General features: G+C 49.6%; 1 protein-coding gene across 1 annotated transcript in view; it reads right to left on the minus strand.

The window, feature by feature from the left end:
* The window catches only part of EPAS1 (endothelial PAS domain protein 1), a 90180-nt gene that overhangs the window by 5420 nt on the left and 57289 nt on the right, over positions 1-27471 (minus strand). Inside the window, exons 3-12 of the mRNA XM_059943419.1 lie at positions 26733-26884; positions 26229-26313; positions 22698-22816; positions 22395-22600; positions 12243-12349; positions 5646-5793; positions 4797-5011; positions 3515-3714; positions 2849-2959; positions 926-1410 (exon numbers count right to left, since the gene is read on the minus strand). Coding sequence (XP_059799402.1) covers positions 926-1410; positions 2849-2959; positions 3515-3714; positions 4797-5011; positions 5646-5793; positions 12243-12349; positions 22395-22600; positions 22698-22816; positions 26229-26313; positions 26733-26884 — 1828 coding nt within the window. The remainder of the gene's footprint in view (positions 1-925; positions 1411-2848; positions 2960-3514; positions 3715-4796; positions 5012-5645; positions 5794-12242; positions 12350-22394; positions 22601-22697; positions 22817-26228; positions 26314-26732; positions 26885-27471) is intronic.

Raw genomic sequence — 27471 nt, forward strand, 5'->3', positions numbered from 1 at the left:
GAGCCCCACACACCCAGGGCCCTCCCAGAACGAACACTCATGGCTGTGGCGGCTCTGAGACCCCAAGGGCAGAGTCCTGGAGGAGGGGCGGTGGGCCTGAGGCCCGGGCTCTCCTTCCTTCCTCAGTGCCCTCTACCTGGTGAGATGCTGAGGGTTCAGGGCACCTGCACCTCCCTCCACATGTGCCTGCCCGTACCCGGGCAGCCGCCTGGCCTGGCCTGGCTTGCGGCCGCCCAGCTCCGTGACAGCAGTCTTTGGGAGGGCTGCTGCTGCCCCGTCACCCCTGCCCGGCCCGGACTGCTCCCCACCGAGAACCAGGGAGGGGGCTCTGTAGAAGGCAAGGGCCCCGAGGAAGCCTAATCCATGGGCCCTGGGAGCTTGAGGTGAGCTCCCAGTGGGTGGAAGGGACTTGTGGCAGGGGGAGACTGGAAGCAGCTGGGGGAAGGCAGGATGGGGAGGGTGTGCTGGACCCCGGCAGCCGACGGCAGGGGGAAGGCACGGGCATCTTTTCACTTTTCTCAACCAGGCTTCCACGGCCGAGCCAAGGAACCATCCCTCTGTGGTGTGCGTATGGGTATTGTGCGGCTCAGCTCACAAGCTCTGCATAAAACGAGGCGCTCTGAGGGGTGGTCCAGAGAGCCACTGGTGCTCAGGGCCCTGGACAAGCTCCTTCTCTCCCTGGCCGCAGGCCCCTCGTGGTGTCCTCCAGCCCTGATAAAACGTGTCCCACTCGAGGCCTCATATACCTAGGGGCGAGTCCCCTAAAGCCCAAGCTCTCAAAGTTCTGAGAAGGGCTGAGTGGAGTATCACACCCCTGTGGAGTGGGAATTGGTGATGGGGCGGGGGGGCCTTTCGGGGCACCTGTCTGTCCCCTCCCTGTACAGCACAGCCTTTGCTGAAGCAGCCAAGTGTCTCTGCCACTTACCTCTTCTTGAACATGGAGAGATGGGGTGCAGTGATGGGGGGCCCCAATGGCGAGGCCCCTAAGGACTCCACGTGCTGATCTTCACCGGGCCACTTCGTGGGCCCCAAGTGTAATGGCGGATCAGGGGGCCACTGTGTGTTGGATCTGCCCCCCATGGAGGAGAGAGGGGTGCAGGTCTGGCCACAGCACTGTGGCAGGGACACCTTGCTCCCGCCGTCAAAGAAGATGAAGGACACAGGCCGCTGCTCGGGCTCTATCTTCTTGCTTTCCAGCTGATACTTGTCCAGGAGGAAGGGGCTGTGAGAGGCCATCGGGGCCAGTGGCTGGAAGATGTTCGACATGGTACTGAAGGAGTGCTGGGGGGTGGACTGGGGTGTCTCCGGCACGAGGCTCTCCTCAGGGCAGATGGGACTGAGCTGGAAGTCCTCCCCGTCCATGGGGATGTAGGGCGCCAGGGTCTCCAGGTCCAGCTCATTGAAGTCCGCCTGAGGAGACACAGACCACAGGCCAAGCAGCTCAGCAGCTAGCGCTGCCTCAGGGATACTGTTCCATCTTAGCCCCTCGTCCTCACCACCCCACCCCTGCCAGAGGCATTCCTCCCGCACGGCCTGACAGTGCTAAGGCCTTCAGGGCCCAGGAGAAGAAAACTCAGATGTGTCCGCTGAGTGTGCAAGGTCTCCCGGAAGGCGCCGGCAGCTTCCTGTGCATTTTCTCCCTTGGTCAGCCTGGTGCCACAAATCCCCAGTCATATGAGTCTCCACTCAGGCATCCTTCCACGCACCCCCTGGTGTCACCACCCCCATCCAGCCCAAAATGCTCTCCTGTCTCCCAGTCCGAACTCCGCCTTCACTCCCACACACTGGGCAGGCACCACCTCTTCCACGAAGCCATCCCTGCCCACTCCGGTGAGCACGATGGCTCCCAGGGGGCCAAGGGCAGCTTTGTCTTCATCACCTCACGTGCCCAGGGTGTATCCGTGGACTGCTCATAGGGTAACCATGGCCCAGTGCTACCCATGGGACCTTCATTCTGATCAACAAGGACTCAGACATGGACCCTCAGGTTCCCACTACCATGATGGGCACCGTAGGGAATTCTCACAAGCAGATGCAGAAAAACAAATGTTTCAGCCCTCACTGGGAGGATGCAACTGATTACAACCACCTGAAATGGTTAAAGAGCAGAAGCAGCCAGTGATAACCAAATACTAAGTAATAAACCTTACAGGAGTTCAGAGAAGGACGTGCAGAATAGAAATAGTGAAAGTTTTGCAGAACAAAGATACAAACTGAGGAGGCAAGGCAGAAATCTGGATGAATAACCCAGACTAAGACAAATGGGGATGAACGATTTTCCTTTGGGTTTTGTGACCCACATACCCATCCACCCACACCCTAGCCTGTTTGTTTACACAGGTTTTACAAGATGTTTGGCCTTATGTAATATGTTTCTGAAAAGTTACGTGTAAACAAAAATTTGTCAGATGTCATTTTAAAATGCATTTAAAATAAGTTATTTCAAAGAATCCTAAAATGGAAATGTTTGTAAAGGGAATAATTGTTCCCTATGCTTATAAAAGTCGTATACATCTGGGTATGCTTTTTAAATGCAGGGCTCCTTAAAGAAAGGTTCAGTTGTAGTTTTCGTTTTCATGAGCATTAATATCCAAGTTAGTAGGACATAAATATATCGAGAGTTAAAAGTAGAAGAGCTGGATTTGACATGGGTAAAGCAGAGGGCAGAAGTGGGAGAAGCAGACGACCACAGGCTCTGTTTCCCTGCACCCTCACTCAGTTAAGGGACTGTGGCCTTGGCCAAGCATTCCCACTAGTCTTTGCAACCAAGGGCTGAGGCTGCAAGAAGAGACTTCAGCCTTCATGGTAGGCCTGGCCCGCCACTCCAATCTTCCCCACGGCCACCTACCTGGGTGCTGCACGGGTCTTTCGCCTCTGTATCCATGGCAAAGAGCTTTTCGATTGCTTCAATCTTCAGATCATCATCCAGAGATGTGTAATAGTCTCCAGGGCTGCTGGGCTGGGGGCCAGGAAGGAAGGCAACCAGGTCAAGGCTACGGCACTGGTTTCCCCAGAAGTCCAAGGTGGAAGGAGAAATACATTTCTGGACCCACAGATTCAACTCTATTCCACGGAATAAGAATTTGTAAAGAAGCCACTCCCTACGAGCTGTGTGAACCTCTCTGAGTTCAGTCTCCTCGTCATAAAATGAGGCTGTCTTGAACAGCAAACAGGATCAAGGCATGGCTGGCCGGGCTCTGCAAACTGTGTGGCTCTGTGCCCCCAGCAGGATGGTTACTGCCCCGCATGGGGACTGAGCCCGGGGCTCACAGCTGTGTGCCACTCGGCCTGTCTTCAAGGACCTTATCACATAGATGGGGGTGGGATGGGTACTGACAGCAAGCACACAGCTCTAATGCGTGGCAAGTAAGTATCACAGCCCCCCTAGGGGGCTCCAGTATAACCTGAGTAGGAGGAGGGCAGGACTTGGGTCTGGCCTGTCCACTCGGCCATCCGGCAGCAGCCAGAGGAGGAGCCCACCCTCTCCATGGCCTCAACCCCAGGGGGCGCTCACCGTGGAGCAGCTGCTGCTTCTGCTGCTGCTGGCGGCACTGGGGGTGGTGCTCCCCGGGGCGGCTGCCTGGGGCACGGTGAAGGCGGGCAGGCTCCCGGCCTCAGTGTGGGCGCCGTGGCTCCTCGGCTCTCCGGCCCACTGCTGGCCTGGGGGCAGGATGGCCTTGCCATAGGCTGAGGACTCCTCAAAGTTCTGGCTCCCTGTGGAGACAAGGGCCTGGCTTGGTTAGCACCCGCAACTGCTGGGCTCACCCCAGGGCAGAGGAAGCAACAAGGACGCACAAGTGATCCGAAAAGGGCCTGCGGCGTGCCTGGGGCTAGGCCCCCCGTGTGCTGAGGCTTCGCTGGGACAAAGGGGCCTTCAGCTGGGGCTGGGGTTCAATGTACAGACTCCCTTCAATGGGAACACCCTCCTGGAGCCTTTAATTTTCAGAGACTAAATGTATGAGGAGCCACTCTTCCCTGAAGCGCAATCCAGAACGTAGAGGAGGAGGTTAGGAAAACTGGGCAGTTTGCCTCATGACTGCCACAGAACTGGGAAGGTGCGTGACTCCTTGTCCCAGGGCTGCTCTCTGTGATTCTCTGGGATCACTGTTCCCCTGTGGCCTCTCACGAACACATCTAACGGGGCTGAGCCAGTCCAGAGCAAGCACAGGGAGGTGGAGCTGTTCCTTGAGCGGCCACAGCAAGGCTGGGGGGTGACCGTGGGTTGCAACATGGGGAAAAAGGGGCTTCCCGCGTTCAGAGCACGGGGCAAGAGCTGAAAACTCCGCTGGGGCCACCAGGACTCGCATCCCCGTGGGACAGGCAAATGTTTAAAGAGTGCATTCGAGGGCTTACTCCTGGGCCTGAATCTTTTCTCCATCCACGTTTCTGGAAGGATTTCTCCCAACATGATTTCAACCTAGCAGGCCTCTGCCTAAACAAGCAATCTGTCCTTCAAGGCGCAGGTGGAGATCTGCCCACCCTGTGGAAAGATGCCCATGGCCTCGGAGCAGATCCCTTGCTGCCCCACTCTCTCGTCTCAGGCTCCCCCTCCCCACGGTGGAGGATCGACCAGAACACCCCACCCCCGCCCCCGCTCAGCGCTTTACGAGGTCAGAAATAGAACGGTCTTATGCTGCGGTGAGTGCACGTGCCCAGCATGGGGTCTGGCCACCAACGGATGATCAGCAAGACTGAAGGCACATGGCAGCTCTGCTTAAGGAAAAGCTGTGGCCAGGGAGGCCTCCCCCCACCCCAAGAGGGTTCGACAGGCCCTGGCTCAGCTAAGAAGCACCCACCGAAATCCAGAGAAATGATGGCATCTCCTGCCGTGGGTGCGAGTTGGGCCAGCTCCTCGGGCTCCTCCTTCAGCTTGGTGAACAGGAAGTTGCTCTTCTCAGACACAGCCACCTTGCCACTGTTGTCAAAGATGCTGTTCATGGTCATCAGGTGCGGCTTGAACGGGGACTCCGTCTGGTCCATGGAGAACACCACGTCGTTCTTCTCAATCTCACTGGTGGGACAAGAGCGAGCTTCAGACCGTCCACATTTTCCAGCAAAACCCTTTTACTCTCCAGACACATGGAAGTCCTGATAGCTAAGCCTCTCAGACAAAAACATGGGTATGGACGGTGTGTTGGCATTCCGTAAAGAACCGTGCAATGGAAGTTTGGAGTCGTGGAGCTAGCGACGCGGGGAGCACCTGCTGAGTATGTATCTGTCTTGGATGCTGTGTTAATATCGTACGTGGGCTGCATGGTATGCATGAGACTTGAAGGCTTTTGCTTTTGTTTCACCCCAGCAATGACTTTCTCTAGCTTTCTGCCCAGGTGCTACCGAGCAAAGGTGTTACATCTTCTCCCAAAAAGTAACCGTGGTTCTCTTCCCTTGGTTCCCATTCAGAAAGCACTTAAGTGACGGCTGTGTTCTAGCTGCCTCCCCACGTGGGTCAGAGGCATGACAGATGACAGACAAAGGGGGAAGGGGCAGAAAAGCCTGTAAAGGGGAAATCCCAGTGGTCCACTGTTCCCAGGACGCCCACTGCAAAAGAGCTCGCCCATGTGGTGCCGGGTTCTGAAAGGCTGTGTCCTCAGTCTCAGGAGCACACTGCACCCCAGCCTGTGGCCCCCTGGCCCTCACACACTCACCTCAGGACGTAGTTCACACACATGATGCACTGGGGCTGCAGGTTGCGAGGGTTGTAGATGACCGTCCCCTGCGTCTCCAGCCACACGTAGCCCCCATGCTTCGCAAGCATCCGGTACTGGCCACTCACCACCTGACCCTTGGTGCACACTAGGGGAGGAGAAATGGAGCCTGAGGTCAGGAGGCGGGGGAGGGAGACCCCATGGGGAGGGCAGCGTGCAGGGGAAAGATGGGGGAGAATGAGCTGGACGGGAGCTTAGAGCATCTCGCCCAACTCTTCATGCTAAATGTGAGGAAAGTAACCAGAGGTTAACTGACTTCCCTAGGCTGGCTGTGAGGGAGTGGCCATCGCCAAGCCCTTGACAAGTTGGCTCACCCCTGGCTCAGCTGGGAGCAGAAACCAGGAGCAGCACCTGCCCTTCCTTTCCCCCCAAGGTCAATGAGAGGAAGCCTCTCCATGGGGGTGCCCTCTGGATCCAAACGGGCACGCAGGGAACAGGCGAGCCTCCTCTGCCTCACACTACAGGCGGCAGGGTACTTCCAAGCAGCGTGGAGAACGCCTGTCCTCGGGCAGCCACTGGTAGCAGACCCACCATCAGTACTCTGCTTGTGAATAAAAGCAGTTTAAAGAAACCCCCAGATATCCTCGATTGTTCCAGGTCTTCCGTCAGACCTGCCGCCTTTCGGGCCACAGCAAGTTTGTGACCCACAGCAAAGGCAGCAGCAAGCCCCCCGCCAGCCTCTACACACAGCCTCGTCAAAGCCCTGGTAAGTCCTGCCAGCTGCCCAGCTAGGCTGCCTGCGTATGACTTCTTTCCTCTTCCAGAATGTTCTAAATGTTCATTTAACATTTGTTTTACTCTATAAAAACATCGGGGAAAGGGCCCTGCATCCCAGATTGTCCTCTTCCCCAGTCCAGAATGCTCTATCTGCTCCCATTAAAAAAAGAATCAAGTCCCTTTAAATGAAAGTTTACTAACTAATGTTAGGATTTCTGATAGCTTTCTGAACTGCCCATTTACTTTCTTTCTTGGGAATTCATTCTTCTGAATCCCAGTCTCAGAAACCCCCAAATCACAGAGAAAGAAGCATGCTGGCAGGATTAGGAAATCTTGGTTTCGGTTTTCCTCATCTGCAAAATGGGGTATTGATGATAATAACAGTAATAATAATAATTATTAGTACCCAGTGGGGTATTGATGATAATAACAGTAATAATAATAATTATTAGTACCCAGTGTCCCATAGCTGTTTGTACTGAGGACCAAATCTGCCTGCCTGGTTTATCAGGTACAAAAATGTGGCTGAATGTCACTGACAAATGCTGTATAGGAAAAGCCCCTCTGCTCCAAAGTTACTAACATGTACAGTGCCCAGGCCCTGTCACGTCTACAGGACACGTCTGTAGATAATGTCACAAGGGGCCCTGTGGGAGAACATGCAGACACTCTGTAAACGTCGCAAAGCTCCCCACTTTTCCGTGTAGGCTCGGGAATCACTCCCCATTCACCACACTGTGTGGTTGAGGAATGCAGCCCCGTTCGTACTAACCATGCTTGTAATCCTTCACATTTATGTTTTTCTTGGCACATTTCCCCCTGTTCAGAAATTAACAATCCCCTCCAAGCTACAGGAAGCACTGTAACCGTGCTACACATAACTTACATGTGTATCGTGCTTTGCAGGGTTCAAAACCATCTCGTAAGATAAATTCATTTCTGCAAAGGAACTGGAACGGTGCCTGGCACATAAAGCATCCACGGGATTAGTGTCAGCATCACCTCGTTCACTGTACAGTGACACCACGAGGTATCCATTATTCCTGTTTTCCATCTGAAGAAACTGAGGCTTAGAGTGATTTGCTGAAAGGCCCCCTCAGTGGAAACAGTAGACAGGCTTATAGTCCAAATTAAAGGGTCCTAAGTTTTTTTGGTTTTGTTTCCATTTAAAAAAAATCAACTTTGGTGAGGTTTAATTTACCTTCAATAAAAAATGCACCCATTTTTGGGGCTTCCCTGGTGGCGCAGTGGTTGAGAGTCTGCCTGCCAATGCAGGGGACACGGGCTCGAGCCCTGGTCTGGGAAGATCCCACATGCCGCAGAGCAACTGGGCCCGTAAGCCACAATTACTGAGCCTGCGCGTCTGGAGCCTGTGCTCCCAACAAGAGAGGCCGCGATAGTGAGAGGCCCGCGCACCGCGATGAAGAGCGGCCCCCACTTGCTGCAACTAGAGAAAGCCCTCTCACAGAAATGAAGACCCAACACAGCCATAAATAAATAAATAAATAAATAAAAATTAAAAAAAAAAATGCACCCATTTTAAGCACAGATCAATGAGTTCTGCCGACTGTATAGACCCTTGTAACAGTCACCACAATCAAAGGTATAGAACTTTCCATCATCCAACCTCCCAAATTTCTTATACCTCTTGACAGTCAATCCCCATTGCCACCCCTGGTCCCAGGCAGCCACTGATCTGTTTTCTGTCGCTATACATAGAAATGATCTTCTCTCCATTCACACGTAAGTGGGATCATACAAGAGCTCTTTCGTATCTGCCTTCTTTTCACCCAGCATGTTTCCCAGAGCCCTCATGTTGTTGTAGGTATTCCTGGTTTGCTTTTCATTGCTAAGTAATATTCCACTGCATGGAGATACCATAACTAATTTATCCATTCACCTGTCAATGGATGTTTGTATTGTTTTCAGTTTTTGGTTATAATGAATAAAGGTGCTATAAACCTTTGTGTACAAATCTTTGTATGGACATACAGTGCGAGTGCAACTAGGGGTGCAATGGCTGGGTCATAGGGTAAGTACATGTTTCCTTTATAAGATATGGCCAAGTTATTTTCCAAAGTGGTCATATCATCATTGTCTAATCTTTCAATAAAATCCTGTGCTGTAGGGAAGACAGATACCATCTTTTTTTAACATGAGGGAACTAAGGCCAGAGGGATTGTGACCTGCTTTACATCACACAGGACAACAGTCTGGGTTACTCGACAGCCTGTGGCCCGGAGTACAGTGCCCTCCTACTACATGCCCCCGGGCGACACTTCACTAGGAGGACTGAATTGGTGGTTGCTGCTGTCCTAAACCATCATGGACCCTTTGGCCAAAGAAATAACTCTGTCCTCCCTCATCTCCCTTTATCTACACCATTGAGGCTCCCGTGCCCGAGAGACATGATTCTTGCACAATTTCAAGTGCCTGGAGTTAACTTATTCATTAACTTATTAACTTATTCTTAATGCAGACAAGATTCAGGGATCTTATTCTTTTTGATTAAACAGTGCAGTGAGCAAAGGTTTTTAACTGCATTTCTAGCGATTGCAGGCGAGGGCCTGCTCTGTCAGTAGAATATAATTACGCCAGCTTTCTAATCATCTGCTCATTAATGCCAGCCTTGGTGAGGGGCCTGCTACTTGGTAGATAGGCTTTTTATGGCCTTTAATCTTGTTTTCCTAAGAGCACATAATGTCCTCACACAACAAAGAGAAACCAACCCCCCTTCCCCCAAACCCTTACCTTCTGAGGGTAACAATGTATAAATTACTAATCCATTTGGAAATGATGGCTTTCAATTATTTAAATTTGGTTTGAGGTCTGAGCTTCCCCAGTAATTTCAACGGTAAACTTTCACAGGCTAAGACACACATACGTGCATAAATTCGGGACGCTGGTGTGTAAACCTGGACGAGCCTCAAGCCTGGGCCTCCAATTATTCCACAGTATGAGTGTGGGTCTGTGGTGCAACTTTATCTGCATAAACCCAACAAGAAAGATAGAGTCAGAGGGACAGAGAGAGAGAGAGACAGATAGATTGAGAAAGACAGAGAGAAAAGGAGAGGGAAAGAGAAACAGAAATAGATGCTTCTGTTTAGCTGGCGTTAACCCAATTTCCACCCCATGCAGATCTCCCTTTGCTGGATTCAGGCTGGCTGAGTAGAGGCCTCTGAGCTCAGAGCTGCTTTACTTGGCTCCATCAGGGGAAGAAGGGAACCTGTGATTTCCATTTGGGTTGGGAATTACCTTTAAGTGTGCCTAATGCTTAAAACCACAGATTCAATAAATCTGCACCATATTTCCCCTGGATTCAGCAGAAAACTAATATGACAATTTTTTACCCCAGCTCTTTTTTAAGGATCAAAGATTTTCTAAGAGAAGGAAAAAAAAAAATCCTTTTCATAGGCCTAGTGAGAAGCCATCATTTTTGTTCTCTTTGACAGTAGTTTCCTCTACTTTCTCACCCCAGAAGGTAAAGTACAATACTGTCCTGCAAGAATTTCCAGAAACTTTTGCTATTGTCCTCTACTTTGACTCACCCTTGGCTGAGAAGGAAGGCTAGGCTTTTCCCCAGTTTTACATCTAAAGGAGGGAAGCCCCAGAAAGCCAGGCACTGGGAATCAGTGGGTAAGCTGGGCCAGAGCCAGGTCCCTGAGTCCCAGTACCAGGATGACTTTGGGAGCTGAAACCGCCATGGACCAGAAAAGCATGGGGAATCCCAGAGTGGAGGCTGGAGCCACATCCTACAGTTCCAAAGCTGGGGCAGGCTAGAGCTGGGCCACATCCATGGGCGCACAAAAGTACCTCCACCTCCCTCCCGCATCCCTGGGTCCCTGAATGGGGAATCTGGATTGTTTGTTTTTTTGCCGGAGAACACAATGAGAAACTTCTTTGAGATATCATTAGGGGCCCTGTTGCACTGTTGGATCAAACCCGAAAGCCAGGAGGACGAAGCAAAGAAACCAATTAGAAAGAGATCTCATTCCTTAAGAGAATATTAACTGTGCTTCTATACAGCTTATGGCCTGCTGATCTGAACTTCAGCTGTCCTAACCTTGGGATAGATGGATGGATTTAGGAACAACGGACAAATAAATGCACTTCCATTTTCTTCATTGCCACTCCAAGGCCACAGCTAATCCTTGGAGTCCAAGACCAAAAGGGCCACTAGGAATCTTCTCAGACTTATCAATTTTAAATCCTTCTGTAATCCTCTCAGCACCCCGATCTGCACTGGGGGCACTTATTTTGAAGCATTCTTTCCCAAATATGTTTTTTTTGCCCTTGGGTGTATCATTCATTTAGTGCCTGTACTGTACCAAACACTATGCTAGATACTGAGGCAGAAGGTATGAACCACCATGCTCCCACGGAGCCCACAGCCCTCCTTCTCCCGCAGAAATGAGATCCCTTAGGGCAGGGATCAATCCTACCAATTTCTGTTTCCCCCAGTAGGCCAGGTATAGGGTTATAGACCCATAGTCCTTGCATGTTGATGGGCTGTACGGATCAAGAAAATTGTCTTCGATCACCTGCAAATGGGAAGCCTTAATTGGGAACATAGTCAACTGAAATGCACTAGAACTGCCCTGTCCAATATGGTAGCCACTAGCCAAGTGTGGCTACTTAAATTTAATTAAAACTAAATTTTAGGGCTTCCCTGGTGGTGCAGTGGTTAAGAATCTGCCTGCCAGTGTAAGGGACGTGGGTTCGAGCCCTGGTCCGGGAAGATCCCACATGCCGTGCAGCAACTAAGCCCGTGTGCCACAACTACTGAGCTCTGCGCTCTAGAGCCCGTGAGCCACAACTACTGAGCCCACGTGCCACAACTACTGAAGCCCACGCATCTAGAGCCCGCGCTCTGCAACAAGAGAAACCACTGCAATGAGAAGCCCGCGCACCGCAACGAAGAGTAGCCCCTGCTCACTGCAACTAGAGAAAGCCTGCGCACAGCAACAAAGGCCCAAAACAGCCAAAAATAAATAAATAAAATAAATTTATAAAAAAAAAACCTAAGTTTTAAAAATTCAGTTCCTCAGTTGCACTAGACATATTTAATATACAGCATAGGTCACCTATGGACTACGCAGATGAAGAACATTTCCATTGTAGAAAGTTCTATTGGACAGCCCTGTTCTAGAATCCTTTCATAATTCAGGTTTTCTTTCAAGCTGCAAGGCACAATTTCCACACACCATTACTGGGTTGCCTGGACAGCCTTCCCCAACTGAGTTCTCTTGATTCAGCAAGCAAGCTCTTGGAAAACCAGGGCCCACCTCAACACGTCTATTAGGTTGGTATCGCGCAACCTCTACCTCTGTTTAGACCAATGCTCCCCCATCCTTCAAGGTCCAACTCAAGTGCCCTGTCTTTTTTCCTGAACTCTCCCAGCCCTCTTCTTCGAATGGATGTACATGTTTTTATAGAGCATAACCCAAGTTGATTACATGCTGTCTTGTATTACACTCTACGGGGCTGTTCCATAAGGTTAAGCAGACTGTTAACTGCATAAGTGTGCTCAGTGAGGTGGTAAGTAGGGACTGAGATTCAGCCCACCTTCCACTCTCCAGGCTGTATGGCTTGGTGTGTTTGTGTGTCCCCTACCAAAAGTGCACTTTTCCTAATTTGCATGAGCATGTCATACAGGATGGTGGCAGCCTTGGTTCTCTAACCATCCTGAGGGCATGAGTCTTGTCTGCCACACAAGATGATGGCTCTGTGAAGGAAGCGACTGGATCTTCTCCTTTCTCACCAGTCACACCCCACTCAAGGCCAGATTCCACAGACATATGGGGCACTCCTGGAACTTACAGTTCTGGTGACTTTTGGTCATGTTCTCTGAGTCCAGTGCATGGTAGAACTCGTAGGCTGAGCGGCCAAGCAGCTCTTCAGGGTGGTAACCAACCAGTTCTGTGATTCTAAATATTTTTTAAAAAGCAAGGGGGAAGAGAAAGACCATATGAATATGAGAAGGGGCTCAAGGACCTGTATGTAGAAGGTAATTCAAATGCACACATTCAGTGAAACACACTCCAAACATCCCGGTCGTACCATTCATCCAAGCGAAAAAAAAACAACAACAACAAACACGGTGGTCAACCTGCAACTATGGGTCTACCGAACCTCCACTCTTCCTGCCCTTCCTGGATTGTGTCTGGGGAGGAAGGAAAAGCACCTGTTCAGGGGCTCCCTACCTCCCACCCCCAAATAGACACATGTGCCTTGCTCCAGTGACCACTGGAAGGGCTCTCATTGCCCCCCACCCACAGTTTTTGCAGACAAGGGAGCAGAGATGCAGAGAGGGTAGACAATTTGCTTGATGTCTACACAAGTGTTCCGGGACAGAGCAAGAACGAAAACGGGAACATCCTGACTATTCCAGCTTATTCTAGTAGAGGGCGATATAAATGAAAAGTGAAAATTATGTGGTCCCAAGTTGGGAAAAGCATGGAGGCGGCCTTTGCGTGTGTGTTAACCACGGATTGAGGAGGGACCCAGGCAGGTAGAGCCCTGTCTGTGCTTAAACCTTCTCCCCGCGGGTCCTGCCTGGTGACCTCAGATACCTCCTAGACATCAGGTTTGCCTTCATGGGTTCTCCTACTTGTTCTTCCTATCTCAAGGAAAGGAGGGAGGGCAGGAGGTGCCGAGAGGAACGGATACAAAATCATAGTCCTAGAAATGTGCCTCTTTGTTACACTCTGATGAATAGGCAGCTCCCGTGTAAGGTGTCTGCCTTAGATGGGAAGTGGGCAGAGAAAAAGCAAATGTGGAGAACCATGAAGAATCACTTAACTCTCTGAGGACCCTCTGCTCTGTGCTGGAATCATTAAAATAAACAAAGCCCTGCCCAAGAACCACCCGATTAACTGCTTTCCCACGTCATACCTAAACATTATTTCTCATCATCTTTGTTCTCTCACATTTTTTCTAACGGGCTCACTGTCTTGTTTACTTAGCCTATCATGAGCAAGAAGTGATGCTATATCCTCATGATTACAAGCTCTATTTTGGAATACATGACTCCGGGGGCACAGCCCTGTCACCTGTCCACGCTGGAGAGGAACAGTGTGGAGAGGAAAGCAGAAGCTGTGGCTCCTTGGTCTCCTGTCTCTACTCCTCTCTCCCGCTCCATACGGGTTTTGAACAGGTCAGACAAAATCATCCTAAAATATTATTTCCATTCTGTCACCCCTCTACGTAAGCATCTCCAGCTTACCTAGGACCAACCACATCCAGAGTAAATAAACTCTACCTAACTTCTAAGCCCCCAGAGTCTTGTCTCCATCTTCCAAGCAGTCTGATTTGCAGCTGATCGGCAGCATGGCGGGTCCCCCCTCCCCGGTAGACCCCTCTCCTCGCAGTTCCCACCCCTGGCAAACCCATGCTTGCCGCAGAGCCTTGAGGCCTTCTCTCCTCCGAGCCCTGACAATGACAGGGCCAGCTCGAGGTCTCGCCTTGTCCCTGGAGCTTTCTCCAGGTTCCCCTTCTCATCGAGTCCTAACAGGCAAACACAATGTCACAAGGAGTTATGTGTTGCTTCTCTCCACATCCTAGGCTGCCAACCCCTGAGCTCAGGGACCACATTATCCTTTGGCCTCCACTACAACGGGTGCTCAGTAAATGCTAGAGTAGCCGACCAATGGACTGATAGTCTTTGGGGGCCTAAGGTACAATCAGAGCCCTGTCTAGCCCAGCACTGCTAAGGAACCTGGGCACTAATGGTCCACTTTTCTTCCTAGAGCATGGTCACCTGTCTCAGTGCATGATGGTGCACACACACAGCCTTCAGCGCAGCCCTCATGATGTTCAATCCATCCTTTCTCCATTCCGTAAGGTGTGTCTGGTGTTGAAGTGGGCAGAGAAGAGGCAAATTCTCTGCCTAGGTGAGACTTGGGGGTTAAAGCCTTTGTCAAACAACGGGCAACACAACAGAGCTGAGAAGCTTAAATCTCAGTTGATTTAGCCCAGCGGAGATTTCTCCAGTGAGATTCCAGCAGCTCACCTGCACCAGCCAGTTGGTCTCAGACCAGGAGGATCTGTCCCCTCACTTGGCCCGGAGCAGAGAGGTCTCTGAACTCATCAGCAACAGACATGTTCCTCGGCGGCCTACCTCCAGGGCTGGCATTCATGGCACCTTAGCCAAGGTGGAGATTCAGGGAGAACAAGGAGATGGCCGTACAGTGCTGGCCCTTCCTTTCCTACACCCACGTAGCTTTATCTGATGGGTCCCATGCCTTTCAGCCTTAGCCTGGGAATCAGAATTGCACCGGTGGGCTGTGCTGGCAACGGGCTGGCCATTTACAGGCTCACCAATGTGCCAGATAAACTACTTCTGTTCCTGAACTAGGTCTAGAGTTTCCTAGTGACCCTCAAAAATGAGGCTGTTCTGGGAAAGATCTGACTCTACTCCGTGAAGAGATTACACTTTCTTTCAAGATTAGAATCTTTTAAAATGCTCAAAGTAAATGTTTATTATAATCAGCCTCAAATAAAATATTTCTTAATCTAATTAATGTACCATCCATTCAGAGGCACACAATGGGCATGTTTTGGAAGTGGACAAACAAACCTCGATTTCAGAATTGCCAGCTCTCTTCCCAGTAGCAGCCTTCATTTATCTTGTCAACTAAAATAAATATTTAACGTCTCCTTCTTCATGCCTTTAAACAGACGACTATAAAAACTGGGAAATACACATACCCCAAACACAATTGAAGAACATTCGACTGGTCAGACTTCACAAAACCAGGAAACCCCAACTCAAAGCTAATGGTCATTGCCCTCAATCTGCAGGCATGCCGACGCCAGCGGGGAGGCTAACGAACCCGGTTTGTTTATAGGGTTGGCCTCCATGGCACACAAGGGCCCTCCCTGCTCATTTCCCGCTGTCCCAGGGAAGCCTCCGGAGCTGGGCTGTGATAACACCATTTCATCTGCTCTCTTCACCAGGGGCAGGGGAACTATTTTTTTTTTTCTTTCGTTCTTTCTAATTAAGGGGCCCTGACTCTCTGGAGAAAAAAAAAAAAATTAGTTTGGGGTCACCCATAAATTTCAAAAGTCAACTCAGTAGTGCTGTTCTCTTTGTAGAGCGGAAGAAAATATAAAAGGACTTAATTCAGCAGACTTCAGAAATGAGAAGCACAGAGGTCCCTGTTTAATAATAAAGTAGGAAAAGAACCAGATCAAGGATGAGGTGAGGAGAGAAATGTAGACATTGACAGGCAGCCCCAGGAGGCAGAGGCAGAAGGAAGAAAGAAAAAAAGAAACTAGAGAATGGAGAGGAAAAAAAGGTGGTTAAAATCTGAAGTTTGTGTCACCCCCAAGGAAATATGTGGGTCAGACAGCTGGGCCCTGGATTTCAGAGTCAGGTCTGCCTCACAATGTAATATGACAGTAACTGCTCGTCTATTGCTCTTTACCCTTAAAAATGTTGCGAGGCCCTTTTCAACATGGGCTACCTGTGCATGAGCGCTAGGAAGAAATGGACTCTCCGGCTGGGCTGCAGTGTCAGTGCCGTGTGGCCTCCTAGGCAGAAGGAATGCGGCGCAGGCCTGAGGCGGCTCCACCACGCGCCCGCCCACGAGGGACGAGGCAGCAAGCTCCCTACTTCACACGCCAAGCCTGGAGTCAAACAAGGGCTGGCTGCAGTTTTTACCCCTGTTCCCTACGAGTACAGGATTCACTCAGTAAACTAATCGTGGACGGTTAGAGAGCATTTAAACTATTTGAGAGGATAGAAGTTTTAAGTACTTCATAACCACCTATTTGTTTTCCAAGGAATGCATTTGCTAATAAAACCATCCTTCTATTAAGGTCTGCTTTCTTTCCTTCCTGCCTTCTGGCAATGCCCTCTCCTAGGCAACACTTAGACTCACCTCATTTTGGTTTCTGTATGTGCTTTTAGCTTTGAAACTGCATTTCCCCAATAATATCCAAACTATTCACTGACACAGATTTCAATGACATTTGTTTTAATATATTTCTATCCAGATTTTCTTGGCTTTAAACAACAATACTTTTGCTTTGTGTTTTCCTCCAGTAGTACACGGTTAAGTGAATATCTATACAACCAGCTCCATAGTTAATGGATAATGAATTTCCATCCTATCAGTGTTATGTGTTACAGTTGGGGTGAATTTATTCATAGTATACATAGGAGGGTAGCCCTGGCTCAATCCTGGACTGACCCTGAGTGCCACCAAATGCTACAGCTGCCTTTCATTACCTTGAAACCCACAAGCAGGAAGGGGAAATTTGCCTTGAACTGTAGCAGGAGAGAAGCAGATCATGCAGAGGAATAATTTTTGAATTGTGAGGTCTATTACACTTTGAAATAAATTCCAAAGAGGATTTGTAGAGCTGCCTCTTCCAAGGAGTATTTCAAGCAGATTAGACAGGATGATATACAAGCACTTCTCATAAATCTGTTCAAACTTTCTTAGGGCTGATTTCAGAACATCGTCGTTTGGAGAAGACACAGATGCACAAGGAGAGCATTTAAAGTTTCTTCTAACTCAGGGATTTAAAGAAACACACTATACTGTCTTACATAAGATAGGTAAAGAAAGACTACTATGTATGTCTGCAAAAAAATTTAGAATACACTAAATATGAAACTAAAAATGACATGTAATATATCAGTCTGAAAGATCACTTTGAATTAAAGATGCCACTCATCCTCTAAAAAAAAGTAAAATAATTTGTTAAATGTATCTCAGTACACAATGAAAGTATATAATCTTTTACTATTAATTTGCCCGAAGTCAGTCTATTTTCTTCTCCGACTTTAATACTGTTGCTTTTCAGGTGTTTTGATGTGTGTGTTTTACAACTCATGGCTCTATAATGTTATTGACAGCCTCTTTACAATCCTCAACTATCTCCTCACTTTTATCATCGTCACTACTACCAACTTCTTCGTATAAAAAGAATTCACCGCAGATTTGATCCACAGAATTTGAAATGCAGGCATCTTAACTTATCAAACTGTAACTCCTGATATTATTACACCCTACGCTGCCTTAACCCAATGACAAAACAGGGTTGCCCTCAAATTCTTTATCTGTAAAAATTACAGGACCCTCCGTGTTAATTTGAAAATTTTACTATTATGATAACTTTTCCCCCAGTGATACTTCTCTCATCCACATCATTTGCTTTTATAATTTATTTCTAACATACAGGAAGACTCATAAAACACACAAAATCACAGTGGGATTATATGCATTATAGATTTGCCCCACTCTCCTTGATGGCTTGGCTTCTTTCACAGTTATTCTCTTTCTCCACTAGATGGCGCCTCCACGTGAATTTAAGAACCACCGCATTTTATTTTATTTTTTTTTTAATTTTAATTTTAATTTATTTTTTGGCTGCATTGGGTCTTCGTTGCCGCGTGCGGGCTTTCTGTAGTTGCGATGAGCGGGGGCTACTCTTTGTTGTGGTGCGTGGGCTTCTCATTGCGGTGGCTTCTCTTGTTGTGAAGCATGGGCTCTAGGCACATGGGCTTCAGTAGTTGCAGCACGTGGGCTCAGTAGTTGCAGAACACGGGCCCTAGAGCGCGCGGGCTTCAGTAGTTGCGGTGCATGGGCTCAGTAGTTGCAGCGCACGGACTCAGTAGTTGTGGCTCGCAGGCTCTAGAGCGCAGGCTCAGTAGTTGCGGCGCACGGGCTTGGTTGCTCTGCGGCATGTGGGATCTTCCCGGACCGGGGATCGAACCCGTGTCCCCTGCATTGGTAGGCCGATTCTTAACCATTGCACCACCAGGGAAGTCCCAGAACCACACCCGTTTTAAAGTTAAACTACTTGAGAACAATTTTTGTCTTCCTTTTGGGGGAATGGTTCATTAAGTTGCTCATGTCTCAAACTCCAAACTCTTGGAGATCAGGAATCATCTCTTTTCTTCTTTGATATAATTAGTCTCTGGCACTGGGTTAGACATATAGCAGATGCTCAATAAATAACAGTTCATTAACTGGCTGCTCATTTTAGGAGACAGAGTATAACACCTCTATCTGAATTGTAAATGGAGATGAGATCATCCATTACACTGATAATCAGGATATTCTTCTTTAAACCTGCTACTCAACTTTACTCCCCCTATCTAGAGCAATTGACTGTATATACACATAAGTGTGACTGACATATAAATTGTTATAGAATTCACTTCTAACAATATTTGCTGTTTCAGATCATTAATACAGGACTTGACATGGTCCTCTGACCCTCTGTTAAGAGGAGCAGGATGAATGCATTTTGAATCATCTGCATTCCTTTATTCAACTTCAGATGTTTCAGAATAAGTTGTTTCAGGTTCAGTTGATTTTGGAAACCTGAGACTTAAACACAAGATTAGAGTACTCTTTTCTATTTTATTTGTCGCTCCCCCTCCTTTCCTCTCTGTTCTCCCCTTTTTCTCCATGATCCTTCTCTTTTTTTGTTTATGTCTATGGTCTCAATACATCTAAGAAAAAGTACCAAACAGCCTCAAAAGTGATTTTGTGGGTTCTACTTGCCTTACATTTTCATCAGATTCTTCCTAACTTTCCCATTGGGAAAATAATCCCCTTTATGGGAAATCGCAGCCCCTCATGTGTGCCAGATGTCATTAAATCTAGTGAATTCCCTGATTAAAATGGAATGCCCCCCACCCCACCCTGCTATGATATGTAAGTGTGGGTTTTTGAAGCATTGATCTTGGAAGAGGTGTGTGTGTGTGTGTGTGTGTGAGAGAGAGAGAGAGAGAGAGTATGAATATGTGTATATCCTTCCCCATCCCAATACAAAAAGTGTAAACAAGACAAGCTACCAAAACCAAAAAATCCTAGTCTTCATCAAGGCAATTGAGAAATAACACATAGGTATTAAGGACTTAAAACAGTCACTTTATAAACTGTCTAAGCCATGTCTGTGCCCTTGTTAACTAATCTGCTAATCCGTTAAACACAACTTCTGTGTGGCACAGCATTCTGTGTCTTTAGATGCCTCTGCATCCATCTTTCCAGCACCTCTGAATTCAGAGTTTGGGCCATGTAATTAGGTTTCTTGAAAGGCAAGATTCTGCTAAAAGTGCAATGTGTCTAGCAAACCTTATAAAGCAATATCACCCTCCACACTCTGAGTCACAAAGCCCTAAATCACAGGTTCCGTCAAGCCAGGATCGACTCTGCCTACCAGCCCTGAACCAAACTAAGAAGTCAGTGCAGGGCCCCTCCCCTTTCTGGGAAGAGGGTCTTCTCCACTCTTAGGCACCCAATTGCTCATGTTATTGTCCTCTCTTCCTTTTACCCAAAGGTTAGATGCTTTCAAGAAACGACCTGAAATTCATTCAAAACAAGATAATGAATGAGGGATAACTTCAAATTACCCTTTCCAGAGGATTTTTTTCCCTTCACATTAACAAGGATCAAAGTCTTAAGTTTAAAAAAAAAAAAATCCTTCTTTTCTGTTATCTAGGGATGAGGAGTGATTTTCTAGGACAGTAGGGTTTTCCCAGCGCTTCTGGGGTCACATTAGGGCTGTGCTTCACATGCAGCTTTCACTGCCTGCACTGCTCCAGCCGCTCCAAGGTTAAGGCATGCGGAGCACCGCACCGCCCCACCCCACCTCGAAGCTGGAGACACGCGGGCTACGCGGCAGAATTTCTCTTGTCTCAGAAGATTACGGAGAGGGGTGCACATTACAAAACTGTATCTTCGGGCTTCCCTGGTGGCGCAGTGGTTGAGAATCTGCCTGCCAAAGCAGGGGACACGGGTTCGAGCCCTGGTCTGGGAAGATCCCACATGCCGCGGAGCAACTAGGTCCATGAGCCACAACTACTGAGCCTGCGCGTCTGGAGCCTGTGCCCCGCAACAAGAGAGGCCGTGACAGTGAAAGGCCCACGCACCACGATGAAGAGTGGCCCCTGCTTGCCGCAACTAGAGAAAGCCCTCGCACAGAAACAAAGACCCAACACAGCCAAAAAAAATTAATTAATTAATTAATAATTAAAACAAAAACAAAACTGTATCTTCTGCCCAGGATGGTTCTTGGAATACAAAGACTACCTCTGAGAAATAACCTTACACACAGCATGGATTTCTCAGGTGCCTGCCTTTGGAATAATCTCTCTCTCTAATTATCCTTGTATCACAAAAATGACAATCTGAACAGCCATGATAAACGCTGACTGTGTCAAAGTTTCAGGACACAAGTCTTCACACGTGACATTTTCTCCCTATGAGGTTAGAGCGCTTCTTTCTACATCTGGAACTACGCACTACCTCCGAGAGCCTTGAATCCAGCACTCTGGGGACAGGAGTGACTCAAGGACACTTTTACAAAAGTTCTTAAACCTGGAGTGGCACCAGCCAACACCAGGTCAGTCTAGAATCAGGGGAGAGAAACTCAGCTGAGCCTGGAAAGTAGGGCCGCACCCATGAAGAAATCCAGACACCCATGGGACATCCAGCAGAAGAGAGAAAGGTGGGCAGGCCTGGGGGGCGCTGAGCAGGAGCTCTTTCCTGGGGTCTTTGGCTTCCTGCTGGCTGGGAAGGTGAGGCAGTTTCCTGCTGGTGGGTCTCTCCTTCTCCCAGGCCCCTAGCCTCTACATGCCTCCAGAAGTGGTCTTGGCCCCTTGAGTTTAGTGGGGAGACTAGCTTTGGGGGAGGACAAAAACAGGGAGCAAGACATCAGCAGGAACAAAAAGCCTCCCATCAGTTACGGGGTTTGTGGTTTTCAAAGCGCTTCCATAGCCATCATCTCATCGTACACTGATCCTGTGAAACAGGTGCAGACAGTATTCTCATCTGCATTATAGAGAAGGGGAAGCTGAGATCTCAGGGTTTCTGGAGAAACCCTAGAAGGTGAGAGGGGAGAGGTTGGAGCAGCAAAGAGCTGCCACAAAAACTATGACTCTGGACAAACGTGGTGACTCTGGACACTGCTGAAATTGGGGTCAGGTGGCGAGATCCCTGAAGGCCACCTCTGGTCATGCACTAGTCAGCAGGCTGCAGTGGCAGCTCCTGGAGCCAGGCCTGCCCGGCCCAGCCACTGCTCCTGGCCTGTCCTTCCCTCTCTGATGGCAGCCACTGCCCACGGCATCTATCCTTCCCTGTCTTCCTCCTTCCACCTCCCGATCCGCCCATGTTCCCAATGCCCAGGCACAGAGGGGAGGGCAGAGGACAGGCAGGGGGGAGTCAGAACCATCCCTCCCGCCCCTTCCACAGCAACCCAAGCCTCTTCCCCACCTGTTTCGAGCCTCTCCTCAAGCTGAAACTAGAGGGACATGGATTACATGTGCAGCCTTAGGTGCTCTTTCAACTACTCTAATAAAGAAGCAATTTAGGGTGAGGACCACAGCTAACACCGAACACTTCCTATTGGATTGGATCTTAGGCTGTCTCACTGAATCAAGGCTCTTAACCACTACGTTCTCTCCTGAGAGAATCTCCAGTTAGGCCTGGCTTTGGGGGTTAGGGTCTGGCTGAGTTCCCTTCCTTGAAAAGCCTTCCAAAGTAGACTGGACAGTGGCTGGAATGGAGGTGACACAGGAAGAGCAAAGGCCGAGGAAAGAGCTCATTCACTGAAAAGAACACACACGAGCCACGCGGCCGTAGGGCAGCTTCCAGGCCAGAAACCAAAGCTCCCAGCTGGCCTCTGAATTGGGGGTGCTAATGGAGATCTCTAGACCCTCGTCTCCTGGGGAGGGAGAGTGGCCTGGAGACTTCCTAGGAGCCTGACACATATGTGGAGGAATATGTACACACCACCGCGATCCACCACAACAGCAGCGGCACCCCAGATCAGCTCTGCTGTGACAACAGGGGACAGCCCAATATGGTATGAGGAACCCCTTGGTGGCACTGATGGGATGCAACAGTGACCTGCACCCAGCAATACAACATTAATGCCGCAGACCCACACCCCGACCACAGGCACACACACACGCACACACGCATATGCGCGTGCCCCGCGAGGCCCCACCTGTCGTCACAGTAGGTGAACTTCATGTCCATGCTGTGGCGGCTCAGGAAGGTCTTGCTGTCCAGGGGGATGTCCATGTGGGACGGGTGCTGGATGGGCTCACACATGATGATGAGGCAGGACAGCAGCGGCTCCTTGCAGCCGCAGAGACTGCTGTGAGGGGGGCAGTTGTTGTAGACCTTCACCTGGCCCGTGCAGTGCAGGACCTGGAGACCAGCCGCGGAGGGTCAGACGTGGAGCCGAGAGGCAGGGGCGGGGGGTGGGGGGCGCACTCTGGATTCCAACCCAGGCCTGACGTCCTACCTTCCAGGTGGCCGACTTGAGGTTGACGGTGCGGCCTCTGTTGGTGACTGTGCACTTCATCCTCATGAAGAAGTCCCGCTCTGTGGACATGTCTTTGCTTTTCTTCCCAAAACCAGAGCCTGGATAGGGAAGGGTAGGGGAGCCAGCTGAAGTTTCGTGTTTGTATTCAGAGGGGGGGCAGTTTTTCAGGGCAACACGTGTGTGTGTGTGTGTGTTCCCCGAGGAGCGGCTCTCTGAGCACGCGCAGCCTGCCCTGAATGCTCCGTGCCACCCTGGCTGTGGACCAAGGCTCGCTCATCTCCAGCCTGTCTCCCACTGCTGAAGGGTCGGGGCTGTTCCAGTGTGTTATCTCCCACTGCACCTCGCACTCCAGAGCGGCCAGGTGATGAGTGACCATCGGCCATGATCTCAGCAAACCTCTCCCGGGGCGGGCCCAGGTTCTGTAGACGGAATTCCAAGGGACAGTCTGGGCGAGACCACAATTACTCCAAGGGGATAAGCCTCTCGGGTTGGAAATGTCCCTTAGACACCCCTGTCTTTTCTTCAGTCCTGCCCCTCCAGTGCCCTAGTTTCAACCTGTAATGGCTGCATTCAGGATCCTGCACCATTTGCTTTCTCCCTAAAGTGACACAGGTCAAGGCTCAAGAGAGACTGCTGGTCCAAATCCCCTGTGGTGAGCAAGTTCACCTTGAGGATTAACTCAACACAGATCATATCCTTTCTCAGCCAGAATTAAATAAATCACCAAGACAAACAAGATTGCTTCCTTCCTTATAGTCTCCAAATAGCCTGGCCATTCAGAACCTCTCCCACTTTTTGTTTAAAAAAAATAAAAAGTGATGAATGCAGTAAGTGCCAGCTGACCCCCCTGTCCATGTCTAAATTCTGCCATCCTGGACCTTCCAAGGTACACTCCTGCCCCCTGCCCAGCATCTCAGAACAACCCAGAGCCTTGTTTCAAATAATCACACCCCTCCCTCTGGCATGGCCACCAGCTTCTGCACCTGAACCCCCAGGGGGCTGTGACTTATTTGGGTGACACAGCCCCAAACCACTGTGTGTTGAATGAATTGTGGCCCCTTTGAATTTATCTTAAACATCCCTACGAGAGCCCACTAAGTAATAGACCAGATGGTGAATTTTTTTTTTTTTTAAAGAGAGAATATTCCTCCATCATGATTATAAAACCATCTCTCCCATACACAATTATGTTTCTTCCTACAATTCTAATTCCCACAAGTGGGGTGTGCACATCATGAGACATTCCTGTATCTTGGGGCCTGGACACAGCACCAGCACCAGCTCAGGTGCTGAGAAGTGGGCTGGAGGGACTCATTTGTGGCTGTGACATGGGTTAGGGCCGTGGCCTCCAGACCTGTTAACTTCTGAGTTTTCCCCATTCTGCCATTTGGTTAATCTTTCTAAACACAGCTCCAACCAGATTACTCCACCTCTGCCCCCAAACTTCCACCAGCTCCCCTCTGTCTACAAGGAAGAGGATTGAGGCCCAATTCCTGGCCTTCAAAGCCTTCCACAACCAGCCTTATCTTTCTCTGGGTGCTCGCACTAACCCTGTGCTTACAGATCATTCAGGTCAGCACCTTCAAAGGCTTTGCTGATTCACTGATTTGGATCCCAAGTCCTCAACACAGAGACCAAGAGATCTAAAGTTCTACTCGGATCAACAGAGTAGAGTCCTGCTGAATCATGGCACTTGGGAGCTGGAAGGTCCTAGACTTTGCCTGGTCCAATACTGTCACTTTGAAAAGAAAGACTCCCAGGAACAGAGCAATGAAGTGACTCGGTTCAGGTCACATGATCAGATTGAGACTAGGGTCAGAGGTTGAACTGAGACTGAGAACCCAAGGGTCCAAGGGTTTCCAGAGTAGAGAAGAAATAAAGAGACTTTTTGGTTTTCTCGGGCTTCCAGCACCTGTTTCAGAAAGGGATTCAGAAGCTCTGGCAGCCCCTTCCTCACAGAACCAAACAAGAGTTTCTCAGCAGCACAGAGAAGACAGTGAACAGCCCAGAGCGCTCCCCAGCCTGTGTACGCCCGGAGCCAGGTGGCCTTCGGGAGGGAGAGCAGAGGCGCTGGGCGGGGAGGCCGTGGTGGGGTGGGTGGAGGTGGTGGTAATCCTGCGCTTTGCAGGCTCTGTCTGTAACAAGGGTAGAAGTGGGCCAATGAAGTGTCTGCTTTTGCAGCATGTGCGGTAATAAGAGCAAAACCTTGCAGGCTTGATACCACTGCCTCTGTCATTCAGGTTGGACAAGCACACACTCCATGGCAGTGACAGGTGAGAGACAGAAAAGGGGATGTCTAGACTCGGGCACAATCTGCCCAGGGCAGAGATCGACTCTGAGGTTCAGAAGGGACCTTGAAAGTCATTAAGTCCCTTTCTTCTCAAAGCTTCAGTCCACTTGACAATATGCCCACCTGTGCTTTTGCTTGACTGTCCCCAGTTACAAGAGATGAAGCAGCAAGCTCTGATTGTCACTGCAAAGTGCTTTCTGCTTGTATAGGCCCTTCAATCCACCGGCATCTGCTGGAGGCCCCACAGGGAGGATGCAATGCACGAGACCTTATAAATCTCTTCTCCATCAAAAACTACCTGTCCCATTTCTGATCACCAGGAGGCCAGATTCCTTCCTTGGCTCCCAGGGTAGCTAGTCTCTAAAGGTGGTCCAGATGAGCCACATCTCCTAGTATTCAGGGCCTCCTGTAGTTCCCTCCCACAGTGAATGGGGCTGGCCTGTAACTCACTCTAACAGCAGGATGGGGCAGAGTGGTGCTGTACCAGTTCCAGGACTAAGCCTTCAGAGAGCCTGGCAGCTTCTACTTTTGCACTTTGGGGGAACCCTGAGCTGCCGTGTAAGAAGTCTGGCTACCCTGGAGACCCCACGTGGAGAGGGAGAGGCTCCGATACCTCACGGAGTGAGAGGGTGGTCCAGCCGTGCCGGCATCCCAGCCGAGCCCCAGCCTCCAGCTACCGGCCACAGGGTCCCAGAGGTGTGGGTGAGCCCTCTGGTCATCCCACCAAGCCCAGCCTCCTGACATCACACGGGGCAAAAGAACCACCCACAGAACCCGCAGACTCATGAGAGCTAATAAAAGTACTGTTTAAGCCACTATGTTTGGGGCAGTCTGTTACACAACTGTCTTAGGGACAACCACAACAGTTCCCATGAACATTTTGGCACAGATGAGCTGATTGGTTTGGGTGGTGTCATTTGGCAGAGATGCTGGATGCTCAGGTGATGAAACCTTCTGGAGACAGTGTCCTAACCTGAAGGAGTGCCCTAGGAGTGTGACATCAGGCCCTAGGAAGAGCCAGCAAGAGATCCTTCTGAGTACTAGGTCCTTCCAGGGCCCTCGATCTCATCTCCTAGGCTCTGCTGGGTTTTTTATGGATGTCAGTTTTTTCTGGATCATGATGGCCATGTTCCAACCATCCTACATTTGTAGACAAAGGTAAGGCAGATCCCCTCCCAGGTGGTGTGAAAAGGAAAGAAACGCAATGAAGAATACATTACCATTTTTGAGACTCAGGTTCTCACGGATCTCCTCATGGTCACAGGGATGAGTGAAGTCAAAGATACTGTGTCCTGTTAGCTCCACCTGTTTCAAAAACAAGGTTGGGCTTCATTATTCCTAACACTGAAGAAGAGGTCTCCAAGAGGAAGCTGGGCCCCCTTTCATATTTGGAGAGAGGGAGGAGGCTAAATCAGGTCTTCTCATATTCCACTCCACAGGTCCACAGACACACCGGTGTAACAAAGTTCATGACGATGTGATTCACAAGGGTGGGTCTGTTAATCCAGTCGGCAGAGCCGTCCACCAGGGTGGCCATCAGCAATGCTAAGCCCAATGCCAGGGGTTCTCAGTGTGTTCCTGAGGTTTGAGGCTTGAAATCAGAGAGAAGCAGGGTGGGCACATGCAAGGAGAGGTCAGGAGGGATGTGATCAGAACCTTCCACTAATTTCTAACCCCAAGTGGAAACGTTTTCCCTTTCTGAAAGAGCCAGAGGAGGGTGTCACCTGTGTGAGTCCCATGAACTTGCTGATGTTTTCCGACAGAAAGATCATGTCGCCATCTTGGGTCACGACGGCAATGAAGCCCTCCAAGGCTTTCAGGTACAAGTTGTCCATCTGCTGGTCAGCCTCAGCTTCAGGCTCATTTTCAGAGCAAACTGGAAAGAGACAGGGGTTGGACGGCTTGCATCAATGAGCTAAAGCAGATGTGACTGGCATGGACGGATGTCTGCCAGGGATGGCTCAAAGGCATTACGTGGATTTTTCTGGAAACGCACACTGCCAACCATCTAAGTGCCCACCACAGGCTCAAGCGGGAGGCATTTGATGAACACCACTGCACAGAGGACACCCTGACAGGAGCTTTGCAGGCAGTACGGTTGTTGTGGCCACATACGTGTGGTACCAGTGGCAGTGGCAGCAGTAGTGGTCACAGATGCAAAGGCAGTTACAGGAGTAGTCAGAACAATAATTTTCCCTAATGGATGTTGAACAGTGACAGCATATCAGGTACTGCACTGAGCATGCTATATAATCTTCAAGACACCTGTGGACAAGTACTATTTTTTTGTCTCATCTTACAGATGAGGCCTGGAGAGGTTAAGTCATTTGCCCAAGGTTATAAAGGTTGTAGCTCGTGGACTCAGGCAGCTGAATCCAGAAGCCACACTCATAACCATTCATAGGCTTTGGACTATTCCTCCTATTAGGCTATTATGACTCTGAATAAGTAACAGCCTCTTTG

This window comes from Balaenoptera ricei, chromosome 13, assembly GCF_028023285.1.
Source record: "Balaenoptera ricei isolate mBalRic1 chromosome 13, mBalRic1.hap2, whole genome shotgun sequence".
NCBI classification, from domain to species: Eukaryota; Metazoa; Chordata; class Mammalia; order Artiodactyla; family Balaenopteridae; genus Balaenoptera; species Balaenoptera ricei.